Raw genomic sequence first — 17,889 nt, forward strand, 5'->3', positions numbered from 1 at the left:
TCTTCCAAAGCATATTCATGCCTTCCCACAAATCTCTAAGGAAAAGATAATCCTATTGAAAAGTGGACCGAAGACACTTCACAGAAAAGAGCCTCAATCTCATTGGTAATAAATGAAATGCAGTGAGACCCACTTAACCTACATCAGACTGGCGAAAAATTGTAAATCCTCAAGTGTCTGTGACAGTGTAGAACAACTAGATCTCTTACACTCACTGTTGTGAAGTGTAAGCTATAACAAACACTCTGGAAAAGAATTTGGTATTACCCGGTAGAAGTGAAGCTACCCACATCCACTGACCCAGCAATTCCACTACTATGTATATACTTAAAAGAAATTCTTGTATATATCTCTGTATTGGCAATATTAAATATCTCGCTGCCCTGTGATATGGGGGAAGAGTGAAGGTTAAGAAACTCCATCCCACCCTTTTGTGTTCGGGAACACAGCTTACAGCAAAGAAACACACTCCTTTATATGACTTAGATAAAACTCATGGGTGCCCCCTTGTTTACCTATGTCAAGGCTAGCAACAGACTCCAAATTCCAGTTCTTTGCCTTGTAAACGCTTAGATGAACTGCTTGTCCCCACTGATCAATCAGAGCAAAATGCTTGCTAACCAAACTTTGGTTAAGCTTTTCTCCTTCCCCTAGGTCCCTGAACTTTGCCTCCCCTACCCACCCCCCAAGTTTGAGCCAGCACACAACCCCTCCTGAGAATAGGCTGATTTCAGGGTAAAACATTTTCTGATCTACTGTCCTGTCATGCCACTCCTGGTCGTCCCACTTCCTCACATCCCGTTTTTTTCTAGCCTTGTTTACTCTTCTTATGAATGATGGACTCCTTTTGCTGAACCCTTGAAGGTGCAGGTAGTTCTCACAGTCCCATTGCAAGAGCTTCTTTCTCCCTTGCAATAGTTCCTTTCCTCTCTTGCAATAATCATTTAAAATGAAGTCTCTCTTTACATATGAATATTTTTAGCTAAATTGTTCGCAAGAGCAAAAAATCGGCATTTAGTACTGTTCAGCAGGTATATAATGTTGAGGGGAACTAAGTCAGAAAATGGGATTATTTATATGAAAAGTTCAAAAATACAAACAAAAGTGTTTCTTGGGGATACTTAAGTAAGTATGCATTAAAATCATAAAGAGCGGCCCCTGGATGGCTCAGTTGTTAAGCATCTGCCTTCGGCTCAGTTCATGATCCTTGGGTTCTGGGATCGAGCAGCACATGGGCCTCCCTGCTCGGCCGGAAGCCTGCTTCTCCTTCTCCCACTACCCCTGCTTGTGTTCCTGCTCTCGCTCCTCTCTTTCTGTCAAATAAATAAAATCTTTAAAAAAATAATAAAATAAAATCATAAAGAAAAGTAAGGAAATGATTAACCCCAAATTCAGGGTAATCATTACCTTTGGGAGGAGGTGATAGATTTAGAAAAGGACTTCAAAGTTGATGGGACATGATGAGGGTTCATTGTACTGTTATTCTTTACACTTAATATATTTTATAAATGTTATTTTCTCTTACTCAATTTTAATGAAACATCTTAAAAGGGAAAACAACTCATTTCCAAAAACAATAAAGCAAGTGTTTGTTTGGTGTTGATCACATATATACACCTATTTGAGAAAGAAAAAAATAAAAACTGTTTTAATGAAAGTCTGGGTATTTGCATATACATATACATACATACATACATTGCATATACATATACACACATACATATGTATATGTATACATACATATACATATGCATATACATATCTGGGTATTTGCATATACATATCTAGATTTTAAAATCTGCTGAGGCAAGTGTAAATTGGCACAACCACTTTGGAAAATTTGGCAAGATCTACTTAAGTTGAGCATACCTTCTATGACCTGGTAATTCCAGTTCTCGTTATATAACAACATACCTGGAAACATCTGTGTGCCAAAAGATGTGCAGGAATAATCCTAACAATATTATTTGATTAACCAAATGGTCATGGGCACTATCTTGGGTAAATGAATTGTGATGTAATGGGATACTTTATAGCAATGAAAATGAATAGGTCAGAATGAACCTGACACAACATTAAGTAAAAGACAAACACAAAAGAGTTCATGCTCTATATGATTCCATTTATATAAAGTTTAAGACAAATAATCTTACTTATGTTGGAAATTGGGGATAGTGATACCATTTCAGGAGGAAGGAGAGGGTGGTGATGGGGAGCATTTCTAAAGCTCTATTTCTTGAGCTGGGTGGTGGTTACGGCAAGGTATTCATTTTGTGATAACTCATTAAGCTGTACATGTATGATTTGTGTACTTTTCTGTTTATCATACAGAAAAGGTTGAATTAAAACTATATTTTGAAAAATCTGAAAATAGAAAAATAAGTGTTTTACAGCACACAAGTTGTGTGCTCTGGAAAAGCTGTTAGCTGACCCAAGAAGTTATGTACTTAGGGTTCCACACAAATGCCATTTGTGGGCCTAAATTTCCAGAACCTTGCATTGATGCTCGATATGTAGGAGACACAGAAAATCGCCATTGATTTTGAATGACTACTCCTGGCACCAATGTGGGGATGTGCCATTGGGTGTGGCTGGGGATTGTTAGCTGGTTATTGTTTGGTATGACCCTGAATGACCCACCAGGACTGAGTGATTCCCCTTGTTAACCCCGATTCCCCTGAGACCTTAGCCTTGTTGCCTCCAGCAGCTTCACTGGGCTGGCCTTTCTCTGTGGCCTTGTTCTGGGACATGGTGCCTGTCTACCTTTCCAGGCCCATCTCTCGCTGCTCTGAGCCCAAGTTACCCCAGGCCATTTGCAGTTAGCTGAACACTCCTGCTCTCTGTCACCTCGGTGTTTTTGTACCTCTCATTCCCTCTATGTGGAATGCCCATCCCTTGGTTGCCTGGCGAACCCCTATTCATTCTCTTTAGCTCAGAACAGTCACCACGGGGCTGAAGCATTCTTCCCACCTCCAGGCAGAGTTAATCGTTCCCTCTTCTGAGCTCCTGCTGCTCTCTAAACATCCCTCTATCCTGGTTCAGATTGCTCGGGGTTGCACTTACTTCTTTGTCTCTCTCTGCCACGGACAGGATGTTCAGTGAAGGCAAGAGCTAAATCTTGGTATTTTGAGCCTCTTAGCATCTAGCACAGGGTCTGGTACGAGTGGTCATCAAGAGAGGTGTTGAATGATGTCATGAATGGTTGGATGGATGGATAGATGGTGGGTGTTGGCTTTTTGCTGGCATCAGAGGTTCTAGGAAACCCAAAGGCAGAGTGTGTTGGCCAAGGCACCCTGACTGCTTATTAAGCAGTCGATGATTAGGCTAATGAAGGTAGGGATAATGGCGATAATAAAATGATACCCAAAGCTGAGCCCTCTCCTGATTCCTAGGGAGTCATCCCTGGCTGTGCCTGAGGACAGGGATCATGGCTGAGAGGGCAGACAGTCAGTAAGCAGTGGCTGAGGTGGATCCAGACAGCCTGATCCTGGCCGTGGCTCATGTCAGCCTGTGCTGGTGAGCCTGATCTCCGCAGTCACACAAGTCTGAGTTCAAATCTCAGCACAGGTAGTGATCGGTCCAAACACTGAGTAAGTTGCATACACTGTCAGAGCCTGTTTCCTTCTCTACCCTCTCTGGCTGATGAGGCACGGTTCCCACTTCTAAGCTGCTGTTAATGGAGACACAGTCCCCCACTTTTGTCTCATGGAGAAAGCATCCATTTTCTTATTGTATTATAACTTTCTCTTTAGTTTTGCTAGATTTGTCTTGATTTTCCTTGCAGAAGGTTTGGCTAGGGCACAGGGCACAGGAGATACAGACGAGAAGCAGAAGTGTAGCTTCCCAACCACGTGAAGGGGACATGGGAGACGTTTGCAAAGGAGCAAGGCAGTGCTAATCAGGGAAGCTCTTGAGTTGATAGAAACATTAGATAAGTTGAGGGGAAAGGCTGGGGTGGGTAGTGGAGAGGAGCCCTTTCTAGTGGCTGTTCAAGGTAGGGGGAGGGAGAGGGTGAGGGGCAGGAAGATTCAGCCTCAGGTTCAGAGAGGTGCAACAGTACACTAATGGGGGCGGGTTAGTAAAGGAATATAAAAGAATGACCTGAACCCCCCCGAATCCTCTGGATTTGACTCCTTTGGAGAGACAAGGCAGCTGCTCTTGGAAGAGTTCCCTCCTGCATCTGCGTGGTGAGATGGGCAGGGTGTGTCCAAGTCCTAGCAAGGGCAGGCAGGGAGAGGGGCCTAGGGGCCTGAGCTCTGAGTCTGGGAGTGCTGGCGGAAGGTTAGGGAGCTGAAGACAGCAAGGCCTGCTCTGGGCTTTAAAAGATGCTTCTATTTGGGACTTTGATTAGGTCCTGGCTTGGGGGAGCTGTTGAACAGGGGATGACCTGTCTGAGAGGAAGGTAGACGTTGGGGTCACCATGGGGCAAGGGGGTGATTGGTTAGTTGAGGCCCCAAATACCAAGAAGAGCAGTGTGGTCTGGATTAGCAGGCTCTGGGTAGACCCTGAAGATGTGGAGACATCGGTCGGCTTACATTGGGGGCCCCTTTTCTTTCTCTTGTGACATACAGAAAATGGAGAACATGCCCCAGTATGAGGGTGTCCCCATATTGTGTGCCCCGCCCTTGGGCATAGGGATGAGTGTGTGAACATCTGGCTTCCATGCGGGTGTCTATTGTCATGTGTGTGTGTCTGCTGTATGTCACTGAGTGCGTGTATCTTGGCTGTGCATTTCCATGCTGCGTGTGGGTGGATGGTGGGTCTTTTTTATGGGTCTTTGTAAGTGTGTCTGACTTGTATGTCTTGACGTGTGTGTGTGTGTGTGTGTGTGTGTGTGTGTGTGTAGGATGGACAGAGAGAGAGTTGTAGGTCTGAGTTGTGTGTGTGTGGTGTGAGCTGTATGTTTCTGTCACTCTGGTGTCTGAGTGGTGAGTGGCTGATTGGGTAAGGGACAGGGGTGCCCTTGCTGCCGGCACGAGGGCATTGTCCTATCCTGGGGGCCTTCAGAAGAGTCCTGAATGACAACTCTTCGACTGTTGTCCCTGAGTGAATGACCTCGCATTGAGCAATAATTAACTTGGCCCCATGAAGAGGATCCAAACTGGTGATGACGGGGGTGGGACTGGTATGGGCAGGGGCCTTACTGCTAAAGAAAGGGGGAGACGTGCAAGGGGGTCCTGTAGGCATGTGTGTTGTTATCATTCCCTCCTACCTGCAGGTCATTCACCCCAACCTGGGTGATATTCAAGATCATTAACCAACAGGAAGGCGCAGACATTGACCTGTCAGAACAGACACAAGCCACACACTGAATGGAGCAGTTCTGGAGGCTGCCGAGATGCCAGACACCACCTCTCTGTTTGCTGGCTCACAAGGTTGGATTCCAGGAGAAGGACTGGGACAGAGGGGCCATGGAAGTGGGAACTCAGGAGGGCTCAGGGCCATAGCTGTGAATCAAGTGCCATGGAAGAGTCTCAGACTTTAACAGCTAAGGTGGCAGCTAAACTTTGGGAGGCCTTGACCTCCATGCAGCTGCACCAGGCCAGCCCTGAGTGCCCTTGCTCCTGCCATTGAGACAGAGTGGACTGTCTTCTTCTGTCACCTGCAGGAATGGGGATGTGAAGGATCCCAACTGCAGAAATTCCAGTGATCTTGCCTGTTTCCATATGGTAATGGGCTGCTTCGTATTTCTTACTGGCTGTGATCTGACACAGGAGAGAGGGAGCCTGCAGGGGTCAGAAGCCAAGGGAGGGTTCACTGGGGGACTTGGAGATAGGGAAATGACACCCCCCCAAAGATAAAGGCAAAGAAGTTAGGAGGCCTGAACTGATCCTCTGCCCTGGATTCAGACCTGTGCAAAATAAATCTCATTCCTCCAAATGGAATAATCCTCCCACTCTGAGAAACTAATATCCCAGTTCCCTGAAGCCTGGCTCCAGTGCTCCTTATGGCTCTTTCCTCTCAAACTTCTTCTGATAGGGGCAGGGTGGACCCTGGAGGTGGGACAGTCCCTTCCACATGTACAAATTACAGGGTCAGGCTCCAAGGGTGTCATGCCTTTTATTACAAAAACCAATAACTTAAATCACTTCTGTACAAAGTCAGTAGGACTCTTGTCCCAATGAGTAATCTAAGCTTCCATCCCCATCTCAGGAGAGGTCAGGAGTCTTGGCCCAGAGGCTCTGAGGACCACTAAGGGATGGCCAGACAGCTGGAGCACCATGTCAAACCAAGAAAGGCCAAGAGGGGTTGTGGTGAGGGAGGGGACCCAGAGCCCATCTTGTTGGGCCACAGCCAGCTTATTCCAGGGGAGCTGAAGCCTGCCTATACAGACTGCCCCCCATCCCGGGAGCACTGGGTCACCCCTGGGAACATCTGGCCCAAGTCAGGGCTGCCAGCCTCTGCCCCACCTACACTTGATCTCAGCCTGGGCTGGAATAGGTTGGCTCAGCAAAAGCATGTCCTCAAGGAGGCCAGCGATGTCAATGTCTCCAATGATCGGGCGGAAGAAGAGGTCCCCAAGCAGGCTGGGTGAGATGGACTTGAGAGTGGAGGCTGTGAGGAGGACACGGGCCAAGCGGCCTTGGCCAGCGGAGCAGCAGGGCTCCAGGACCTCCCACAGTGCATGGTGAGCCTCTTGCTGCAGGTGTCCGATGTGGGAGGAGGCATGGAGGCCTGGCACGTCTGTGGGCAGAGAGGGGGAAGAGGGCCGCTGAGTACCCCACTCCCAGGTACCTGGGACCCAAGACCTGAGGTCACTGGTTTTGTCTTTGAGGCCCCATTACTACCTCTTCCATTTATTTATTTATTTATTTATTTATTGGTCCTTTTATGGGGCAGCCCAGAGTAATGGTTAAGAGTCAGGCTGCCTTTTTGAATCCTATGCTGTCACTTATTAGCTGCATGACCTCAGATAAATTAATATCTGTGCCTCGGTTTCCTCATCTGTAAAATGGGGATAATAACACCTATCTCCTAGGCATGTTAGGAAGTTTACATCAGCTAGTATCTGCAAAACCCTTTTAACTGGGCCTAGCATATGGTGAATGTAATATGAATATTCATTACTATCACTAGTATTGTTACTATAGTTTATATATTCCATGAGGTCTTTTTGGTGAGGAATTTTTATCTTACATTTTCATTCTTCTCTATGGGGTCTTTCTGAACCCACAGAGTTTTACCTGTGCCTGAGGCACAGTTGTGTCTGCCCACCTTCCCGGAGGGTCAAGGGCAAGTTTCTTAAGCAGAGTGGCAAGGACCAGCCTCTGGAGTGAATAAACCTGAATTCCCATCCCTGTGTTGGCTCTATGAGGCTGTGTGACCTTCAGCAATTCACTTAACCTCTCTGAGCCTCTTTTGTCAGGTGACTTTCAGAGATAATGAGGACCCAAAGAGATAACGGGTGTCAAGCCCTCAGAAGGTGCCTTCCCGGCTGGGCCCCCATCCAGGAGTGTCTGGAAGCTCACCAGGATTGAAGAGGATGGTCTCTTTCAGGAAGGCATATTCCTTGGGGCCCAGCTCCAGGCTCCAGAAGGACTCCAGGCAGCCCCGAAGCCACTGCACCGCTGCCATTGAGGGTTGGGGCCGATCCGGCAGCTGGCCGCCGCCTGTGCTGCTACTGGGCTCCTCCAGCAAGATCTTCTTGAGTATGCTGGGGACCGGGGCCTCAGCCACCTCGAAAGTCACGGTGTCTTGGGCCAACCCCAGCAGGAAGAGGGGGCCCCAGCAGCCCCGCAGCAGCCGCTGCTGATCCTGAGGGGGCAGCTGGCAGAAGGCCGGCAGATTCCTGAGGAAGCCTACCGTCCTGGCCAGAACATCCAAGGCCTCCCGGCAGGTGCGATGCGGAGCGCACAACCGGACGGGCCGATGCTGTCTGCACAGGCAGTGACTCCGAGCCGGGGGCACAGAGGGCCTAGCCCTGAGGCTAGGGCTCAGAAGCGCGTACAGAATGGCTGGGCGGCCTGCAGCACCCTGGCATGGGCAGGTCCCTGGCTGGCTGGAGCTCATGGTTGAGGAGCTGCTCTTCCTTCCTCCTGGCCCTCCCACCCTCCGCTCTGCCCCACTGGGTGCTATATATATATCCCCAGTGGGAGGGACGGTGGAGTGGAGGGGATGGCCTGACAACCTTGACTCCAGAAGTCATGTTCATTGAAAAAAAAAAAAAATACTGCACCGGCCTGCAGGATTGGTGGGGAAGTGGCAGGGGAGGAGGTTTTGGGAGTTCCACGTGGCGCTGATACTGCCTCAGTCAATGAAGCACCCTGTGCAGGACACAGGGCCACCTGCCCGCCCGCCGCGCTGCCCCTTATCGGATGACTCAAGTGAATAAACAGGGTCATTAACCCGGGCTGTACCAGGGCACCAAGGCCTCAGGAGCACAATCAGCAGGTGGCCATTGCAGGTGTCCCTACTGGTGCCTGCAGGACTCTCACTAAGCTTGGAAGCCAGCCCCGGAGCTGGACGAACCTTGAATGCAAGGCCCAACCTGGAAGTGCCTTATCACTGACTTGTTTGCCTAACCTTGGGGCTTTGCTCCTGTTGTTGGTAAGGAACAGGCTATGGGGAAGGGAGCCAGGACCCTAGGGGGCTGGGAGGACTTTGCCCACTGTGCAGGCTAGGAGGCCTCCCTCCCCTGACTCCAGTTCTGGGGGCCCTGCAGAAATAAGGTCCTTAAGAACTCTCTCTCCTCAGCTTGGATTCCGAAAGTTCCTGAAAGGCTGTATCTGCTGAGAAGTCCTAGCAGAATGCTAATGAAGAACGGCTGCTATTTACTGAGCGCCTGCTGTATGCCCTTCCTGTTCTAATCCTTAGAGCTTCCCCAGGAGGCAAGATTCTTACTTTTTGAAGCTCAAAGAGGTGAAGTGACTTGCCCAAGGTCACACCACTAAGAAGGACCAGAGCCCAGTGCTCGCTTTGGCAGCACATTTAGAAGGACCAGAGCCCAGATCTGTCTGACTCTAAAGTCCTTGTTTGTTCCCCTAGACCCACTGGCCCAGTGGTGCGGCCCAAGCTGTGTGACCTAAGTTTCCCAGAGCTAGTGGCCACCTGGGTCCCCACCTTGAAGCTGCCTGGTCTACAGACGTTGCCTACTTATCATCTGGGCAGACATGTTGCGCTGCTGCCAGCCACATGGCAAATCTGTCCTGGGCGTCTGTCTCTGGATGGTGGGGCATGCGGTGTGAGAGAGGGTGGGAAGGTCCTCGGCTGTGTCGTGTCCGTGGACCTTGGCAAGCCCAGCTTGGCAAGCCTTCTGCTAGCACACTGTCGGGCAGCCATCACCACCCTTGGCACTGGCTCCTGGCTCTATCATTTACAGGTGTGTGACCTTGGGCTGATCCCTGTGGGCCTCAGGTGCTTCATCTGGGACAATAGCAAAGTGAGGTCTTGGCCTTGAAATGCCAAGCAGTCTCTGGCAAACGGTGAGAGGACTTTCCTCCTCCCTCTCCTCTGCCTGAGGGAACCAAGGCCCAGCAGACGAACACGTGTGCATCTTTCATTTGATTGTGAGTGATCTTAATCCTTTCACTTTCGAAGTTACTCTCCTATCCTTTTATCTCCCTGAGTCTTCGGAGTTCCCTCCACGGAGACTCTGGAGTCATACTGCCTGGGTTCTAATTCTGCTTTATCACTTAATGACCATTGGACAAGTCACTTTATATTTCTGTGCCTCAGTTCCCTCATCTTCAAAAGGCACAAAAAAAGGCCAATAGTGGATAGCAGTTTTATGGAGCCTGACACTTATACAATTTAGCGGTTCCCTCTTCAGGAATAGAAAATCAGGAATGAAAGTGAATATTTAAAATGAGAAAATGGAGGCGTGGGCCACCTGGCTAGTTCAGTTGGTAGAGCAGGTTGATTTTTGTTCTTGGGGCAGAGAGTTCAAGCTGCAGGTTGGGTGTTGAGATTACTTAAAAATAAAAAAAAAATCTTTCTTAAAAAAATATTTATTTATTTATTTGACAGAGAGAGAGACCACAAGTAGGCAGAGAGGCAAGCAGAGAGAGAGAGAGAGAGAGAGAGGAGGAAGCAGGCTCCCCGCCAAGCAGAGAGCCCGATGCAGGACTTGACCCCAGGACCCTGAGATCATGACCTGAGCCAAAGGCAGAGGCTTAACCCACTGAGCCACTCAGGCGCCCCTAAAAAAAAGATCTTTAAAATAACATAGGGGCACCTGGATGGGTCAGTTGATTAAAGTGTGCCTTCGGGGGTGCCTGGGTGGCTCAGTCATTAAGCGTCTGCCTTCGGCTCGGGTCATGGTCTCGGGGTCCTGAGATCGAGCCCCGCATCCAGGCTCCTTGCTCAGCGGGAAGCCTGCTTCTCCCTCTCTCTCTGTCTGCTTACTTGTAATATCTATCTCTCTGTCGAATAAATAGGTAAAATCTTTAAAAAAAAAAAAAACACGTCTGCCTTCGGCTCAGGTCATGATCCCAGGGTCCTGGGACTGGCTCCCTGCTCAGCGGGGAGCCTGCTTCTCCCTCTCTGTCTGCCTCTCTGCCTGCTTGTGCTCTCCTCTCTGTCAAGTAAATAAATAAAACCTTTAAAAATAAAGAAAATAAAATGATCAAACAAATTATGACCAATCACAAACTAAAATAAGCTGACTGAAAATCAAAATACTTTAATTAATTATTGATGATATTTGCCTATTTGTTTTAGCTGCGCATTTTTGCTTGCCTCTTCACATGAGATTTATTTTGAAACCATCACAAACACAGAAAGGTTGCAAGTACAGTACAGGGAGTTTTTTTCAACTTGAACCATTTGAGAGTAAATTGCCAACCCGCTGCCCATTGCTTTCAAATACTTGAGTGTATAATTCCTGCGTTTAAGAACATTCCTCTACAGGGTGCCTGGGTGGCTCAGTGGGTTAAGCTCCGAATCAGGCTCTCTGCTCAGTGGGGAGCCTGCTTCCCCCTCTCTCTCTGCCTGCCTCTCTGTCTACTTGTGATCTCTGTCTCTGTCTCTGTCTCTCTCTGTCAAATAAATAAATAAAATTTTAAAACTTTTTAAAAATATTTATTTATTTATTTATTCGGAGGGTGGCGGAGAGAATCTTCAAGCAGACCCTCTGCCGCAAGTAGAGGGCCTCCCCCCTCCATGGGGCTTGATCTTACTACCCATGGGATCATGACCTGAGTTGATACCAAGAGTCAGAGGCTTACCGACTCAGCCCCCCAGGTGCCCCATTTTTTTTCTTTTTAAACATCTTATTTATTTGAGAGAGAGAGAAAGTGGGTGGGGGGAGAGCAGAGGTGAGGGACAAGCCGACTCTGTACTGTGTGGAGCCCAACATGGGGCTTGATCTCATGACCATGAGCTCATGACCTGAGCTGAAATCAAGAGTCAGATGCTCAACTGATGAGCCACCCAGGCACCCCACTGTTGTGTTCTTTTTGATACATTTTATTAGGTAGGACATATTTCCATCTGTCCCGTGTTTCACTTTGGTCACTTGATGTCTGCCAGGCTTCTCCACTTACTTACTCTTTTCCCTTTATAAGGAATTGGTAGTTTGTGAGGAGGTATTTTGAAACTATGCAGATATACCTTTTTTTTTTAAGATTTTATTTATTTATTTGACAGCAAGAGATCACAAGTAGGCAGAGAGAGAGGAAGGGAAGCAGGCTCCCTGCTGAGCAGAGAGCCAGATGAGGGACTCGATCCCAGGACCCTGAGATCATGACCCGAACCGAAGGCAGCGGCTTAACCCACTGAGCCACCCAGGCGCCCCCAGATATACCTTTTTTAAAAAAAAATATTTTATTTATTTTGATAGAGAGAGACAGTGAGAGAGGGAACACACGGAGGAGGAGTGGGAGAGGGAGAAGCAGGCTTCCCGTTGAGTAGTGAGCTTGATGCCGGGCTTGATCCCAGGACCTTGGGATCACGACCTGAGCCAAAGGAAGACACTTAAGGACTGAGCCACCCAGGTTTCCCTGGGCATACTGTCTCCTAGTTTGAATGTTTTATTTATTTATTTATTTATTTATTTATTATTTTTCAAAGATTTTATTTGTTTGAGCGAGCTAGCGAGAGAACATGAACAGGGAGAGGAGCAGAGGGAGAGGGATAAGCAGACTCCCCACTGGGCTCCCTGCACAGCGCCCCCATCTTTTGTTTTCTGATATAAGAAGATACCTCTTGGGGCGCCTGGGTGGCTCAGTGGGTTGGACCTCTGCCTTCGGCTCGGGTCATGATCCCGGGGTCCTGGGATCGGCCCCGCATCAGGCTTTCTGCTCAGCGGGGAGCCTGATCCCCCTCTCTCTCTGCCTGCTGCTCTGCCTGCTTGTGATCTCTGTCTGTCATATAAATAAATAAAATCTTAAAAAAAAAAAGAAGAAGATACCTCTTTTCAAGCCCCTAGAATCGACCAGTACTCCAAGAATCTCTGATTCCAATTTTTTTTAAAGGTTTTATTTATTTATTTGACAGAGAGAGATCACAAGCAGGCAGAGAGGCAGGCAGAGAGAGAGGAGGAAGCAGGCTCCCTGCTGAGCAGAGAGCCCGATGCGGGCCTCGATCCCAGGACCCTGAGATCATGACCTGAGCCGAAGGCAGCGGCTTAACCCACTGAGCCACCCAGGCGCCCTCTGATTCCAATTTTTAATGGAGTGGAATATTATTTAAAAACCATGATCTGGGTGCCAGGATGATAATTAGAAACCAAGACCTACTCAATGTTATGAAGGTGTCACGCTTCTCAGGCCCTTCCAGAGTTAAGGAGTCTAAACACACACACACACAATTTACAGTTATATATTTTTTGAAATATTTTATTTATTTATTTGGTGAGAGAGAAAGAGGGAGAATGCACACAAACAGGGGGGAGTAGGAGACAGAGAGAGAAGCAGGCTCCTTGCTCATGCAGGACTCGATCCCAGGACCTCGGGATCATGACCTGAGCTGAAGGCAGATGCTTAACCGATTGAGCCACCCAGGCATGCCCCCAGTTATATTTATTTCTATGTCTATTTATACATACTAAAAATTTTTTTTAGTTCAGACTATCACCTGAAATTCTAATCCATATGCGGGGGTTCATTCTAGGTCCCCCCCTTCTGTATTTATACCTCCCTTCCTCAACACCAAGAAATCTGGCTTCCGTTATTCTGAATTCGTTCACTTTTTGGATCAATCCCTATTTCTAACCAATCTCCCATCTTTGCCACAACCCCATCCCCTATGAAATGCCCTCCTCACCCCACTTGGGCTCTAATACCTTGTGTCAGGATGCCCCCTCCCACTCAGGGACACCTTCTTCACTTTGCTGGACCCCATGCCATGTGGACACCCTCTTTACCCTGCTGGGGCTCTGACTTTTGCTCTGGGCCACAGTGGCTCCCTCCCCCTCGGTCACATGCTTCCCTCCTGTTCTGCTCTGCTTAATAGTTTCAGGACTGAAATTTTCAGGACAAGAAGGAAGGTGAAGAAGTAAAATTGTCCATGAATCTTAAAAGTAAAATTCTCCAGTGGAAATGGAGAGATGATTCTGTCTTTCCTCTTGCATGGTTGATCAAAAACAAGTTTTAGGAGCACCTGGGTGGCCCCGTCAGTTAAGCGACCGACTCTTGGTTTCTGCTCAGGTCATGATCTCAGGGTCCTAGGATTGAGCTCTGCATCAGGTTCCATGCTTAGCAGGGAGTCTGCTTGTGGATTCTCTCTCCCGCTCCCTCTACCCTTCTCCCTGCTTGCATGTGCTGTCTCTCTCTCACTCTGTCTTAAGTAAATAAATACATCTTTTTAAAAAACCATGTTTTCTTCTCTCTCTCTCTCTCTCTTTTTTTTAGTAATATAAACATGTTTTCTTCTTGATAGCCAGGATATGTAAACATGCCATTTCACACATAGATGTTTCTGATACTTGTAGTAGTGCTTAGAGGTGTGTAGTCAGAATTTTGATAAATTCTACTTTGTGTAATTACTATCAAAAAAGAAAGATATGCATGGAGTATTTGTAGTTGTGTAGGCTGCATATTCCTTATAGGAGAGAACTTCCTTCCTGAGTTGGCGTCACTATTAAATGACAGACAATTTAGTGATGATTGAAAGAATTTTGCAGAGATTGGCTTCTTGCTCTTTACAGATCCTTCTTTCTCCCCCACCACCCACGTACTTCCAGGTGTCTTGGGAATCATTCATATTGGGAAGTGGGATAGGGTGGATAGAAAGGGTGGTCTTAAGCAATTGTAGTTTTAAAATTTTATTTTTGTGGGGCACCTGGGTGGCTCAGTCCTTAAGCCCCTGCCTTGGGCTCAGGTCATAATCCCAGGGTTCTGGGATCAAGCCCCACATCGGGCTCCGTGATCAGTGGGAAGCCTGCTTCTCCTTCTCCCACTTCCCCAGCTTGTGTTCCTCTATCACTGCCTGTCTCTCTCTGTCAAATAAATAAATAAAATTTTTGCAAATTAAAAAGAATACATATGTATTATATAAAATATAACATACAAGGCTATATCTACATCTGTCTATCTAGAAAACATTGCTGGGTCTCTCCCAAGACCTTGGATGTACAAGTGAAGCTTCATGGAAAATCTACCCCTAGTAGCATCTTTTCTGGGTGTTTGTCAGGACACCAAGAGACAAAGAACTTGGCACACAGCCAGTGCTCTGTGAAGGAAGGGCAGTGGTCGTCACTATTGTTGTTGGTCTCACCCGCATTTTCTAGAGGAGGCAGTTGAGGAGGAGACCCAGAGAAGAGAGATCTCTCGGCTGGGGGCAGGGTGTGTATGGTAAAGCTGGACACCCCAGGTTTCATCTTGCATTTTTGTTTGTTTGTTTGTTTGTTTTTGTTTGCACAAAATCAGTGGAGAACTGTGTTTTCTGAGCATTGTGTGTGGCCTGAAGGCCAAGGTGTCAGTTGTGGCGGTCCTGGAGGACAAGGAACAGCCTCAGCAGGGCTCTCTCAGCCTGGGGCATGACTGAGCTATCCTCTCAAGGGAGTGGGAGGCCTCTGTGGGGGAGATGGCCCATCAGCAACCCTCTGCCCGGGTCCTGCCTTCATTCTGAAGGCAGAAACACAGGTCAACCTTCGGGAGTCCCCATTCAAGGGGGAGTCTTCAGTCTGTTGGAGAGACACAGGCCAGCCCTGAGGGGTCCCCATTCTGAGAAGGGAGAGACAGTCCTGATTTCAGTAGTTCCAAAAGGGGATGTGGGACACCCACATCAACAATGGACAAGGATGCTAAAATGGGGCAGCTTGGCAGAGTAACTTGAATCTGGAAGGCTTTCTGGAGGAAAAGTTCCTGACAACGCTCTCCCTGTACAGCACTCTCTGGTTTACAAAGTATTTTCACTGCAGTGATCTCAGTTAATCCTCAAATGACAAAGGGATGAAGGGGTTCCTACCCAAGCAGGAGCAACAGTCATCATCATCCCAAGAATTATAATGACTGAGGTTTATTGAGCATCTACTGTGTGTCAGGCACTGGGTGGGTGTCATCTGTGAAATTAAAGGGCACCCCATAAGATAATGCACATGAAAATGCTTTGCAATCCTATGGCCGGGGTGCCCACGTTTGCTCCCCTTGTGTACAGAGCCCTCAGACTAACTGAGGGGCCAGCTATAAGTAATATACAAGTAATTACAGAGGATGAGCACAAGGAATTTTGAAAGCAAGAATCATGGAGGTAGAGACTTAATCTGTACATCAGGGTTAGTAAAAGGCCTCACAGAAGAAGTGGCATTTCGGTTGAGACCTGATGGACAGAAAGAAGTTGACTGGCAAAGGCCTCAGAACTAGGACAGAGCATCGGAGGAAGGGAAAGAAGCCAACGAGGGAGCCTGGTGAGTGAAGGGGATCCTGGGACAAAGAGTATCTGGAGAGGTGGACAGGGCCTTGATGGTGTGACTCCTCAGAGATCATGGTTGGGAGTTTGGAACTTACCCTGAATGCAGTGGCAATCCATAAGAGCTAATTTTAAGCAAAAGAGTAATAAGCTCTGGCTTATCTTTTAGAAGAATTGCTTAGGCTGCTGAGTAGAGGATGGACCAGGAAGGGACAAGAAAGGAGGTAGGGGACAAGCTAGGATGTGAGAGTTGATGCTGGTTTGGACTAGAGTAACAACACCTTGCTTCACACAGCAAGGTGAGAAGGGGACAGAGGATATAGTTTGGAGGAAAAGCTGACAAGGCATGGATTAGATGAGACTAGATTCTGGCCTGTGCAAACAGGTGGATGAGTGGAGCTTTGGGCTTGGGCAAATTGGTGCTAGAAGGGGCCATCTTACTCAGTGGGGATTTGGGGAGGAATTAATTTGTGTGTGGGTGGACAATATCGATGTTGGCCATGTTAGTTTTTTTTAAAACAATCATTCTTCAATATAATCAAATTCCTAGTCAGAGTTCAAATTTCATATTGTCTCATAAAATTATAAATTTCTTTATTGTAGTAAAATATACGTTAAATTTACCATTTTAACCATTTTTAAGTATATAGTTCAGTGGCATTAAGTACATTTGCATTGTTGTGTAACCACCACCACCATGTGTCTCCAGAACTTCATCACCTTCCCAAAGCCAAGGCAAGTTTTGAGATACCTATCAATCATCAAGGGGAGTTGTCCAGGAGGTAGGTAGAAGAACCAGGAGCTCAGGCAAGGTCCAGGCCAGACATACCATGAAATCACCTAAGAAAAAAGTGTAGAGAGGGAAGAGGAGAGAGCAAAGGACAGAGCCACCAACATTTACTAGTCTAGGTAGAAGAGGACACTGAGAAAGTGTTAGTGCAGTGGAAAGAAAACCAGGTCAGTGTGGTGACATAGAAGCTCCAGTAGTTTGCGAGGGCTGCCATAACAAAATAGCCCAGACATTGTGACTTATGCAACAGAAGTGTATTTTCTCAGTTCAGGAGGCTGGAAGTCCAGGATCAAGTGTTTGTTTTCTCACACAGCCTCCCTCTTGGGCTTGCAGAAGGCTGCCACCCATGGCCTTTCCTTTGTGTACCCATGATTTCCTGGGGATCTCTTCCTCTTCTTGTAAGGACACTCTTTCAGTTGTGATTAGGACCCCATCCTTGTGAATTCATTCAACCATAATTACCTCTTTAAATGGCCCTTTCTCCAAAATGTCACATTGGGGGTTTCAACATATGAATTTTGGGGAACACAATTCCATTATCAGAAGCCTAAGGGGGGGGAGTGTTTATTTCTTAAGGTTTTATTTATTTGGTAGCGAGGGAGAGAACACACAAGCAGGAGCAGCAGCAGGCAGAGGGAGAGGGAGAAACGGGTAGAGGGAGAGGCAGACTCCCTGCTGAGCAGAGAGCCTGACCCAGTGGCTCAATTCCAGGATCCTGGGACCATGACCTGAGCCAAACGCAGATGCTTAACTAAATGAACCACCCAGGCACCCCCCAAAAAATGTTTCTAGAAGAAGGGGTGAACTAAGTCAAATGCAGCTGAGAAGTTGAGGAAAATAATAGTGATCCATGGGCTTTGGCAACACAAGGTCATTGTACCCTTGGCTGGTCTTTTCAGAAATAACTAATTAGAATAAACTGAGGAAAGATGGAAGGTAACAAAGGGAAAAGATAAGTATAGCAATGTTTTCAACTTTTGCTGAAAACGAGAACTGAAAATTGTGGTGGTAGAAAGAGAAAAGGGGGTCACAGAATAGTAAAAAAAAAAGAAAAAAAAAGAATGACATTAGAGCATGTTTGTAAGTTGAAGGGAATGATCTAGAAGAAATTTGTGATGCAGGAAATTTTAAATTAAAAAAAAAGGGGGGATAGTAACAAGACTAAGATGATTAAATTCACTGCAAACATGGAGGGGTTGGCCTTAGATAGCTGGGACATGTCCCCCACATTAATAAAAGTGAAGGTCATATACAGCAACCATTACATAATTTGCAGAGCCCAGTGCAAAACGTGTTGTCTCTTGTTCAAA

The 17,889-nt window shown here is 47.2% G+C and overlaps 1 protein-coding gene across 1 annotated transcript; it reads right to left on the reverse strand.

Annotated features, from left to right (window-relative positions):
• Window positions 1-6,385: 6,385 nt before the first annotated feature.
• Window positions 6,386-8,010, reverse strand: NR0B2 (nuclear receptor subfamily 0 group B member 2). The gene is made up of 2 exons (XM_044236340.1): window positions 7,470-8,010; window positions 6,386-6,684 (listed from the first exon to the last, which is right to left on the reverse strand). Exons 1-2 carry the CDS (start codon window positions 8,008-8,010, stop codon window positions 6,386-6,388), a joined length of 840 nt encoding a protein of 279 aa, XP_044092275.1.
• Window positions 8,011-17,889: the final 9,879 nt, after the last annotated feature.

This window comes from Neovison vison, chromosome 2 (assembly GCF_020171115.1).
Source record: "Neovison vison isolate M4711 chromosome 2, ASM_NN_V1, whole genome shotgun sequence".
NCBI lineage: Eukaryota > Metazoa > Chordata > Mammalia > Carnivora > Mustelidae > Neogale > Neogale vison.

What these genes read in the sequence shown, in the direction of transcription:
- NR0B2 (XM_044236340.1), bottom strand. Translation starts at nt 8,010, where the DNA reads ATGAGCTCCAGCCAGCCAGGGACCTGCCCATGCCAGGGTGCTGCAGGC. An exon ending in GACCATCCTCTTCAATCCTG is followed by an intron (nt 6,685 to 7,469) that starts GTGAGCTTCCAG and finishes CTCTGCCCACAG; the next exon opens with ACGTGCCAGGCCTCCATGCC.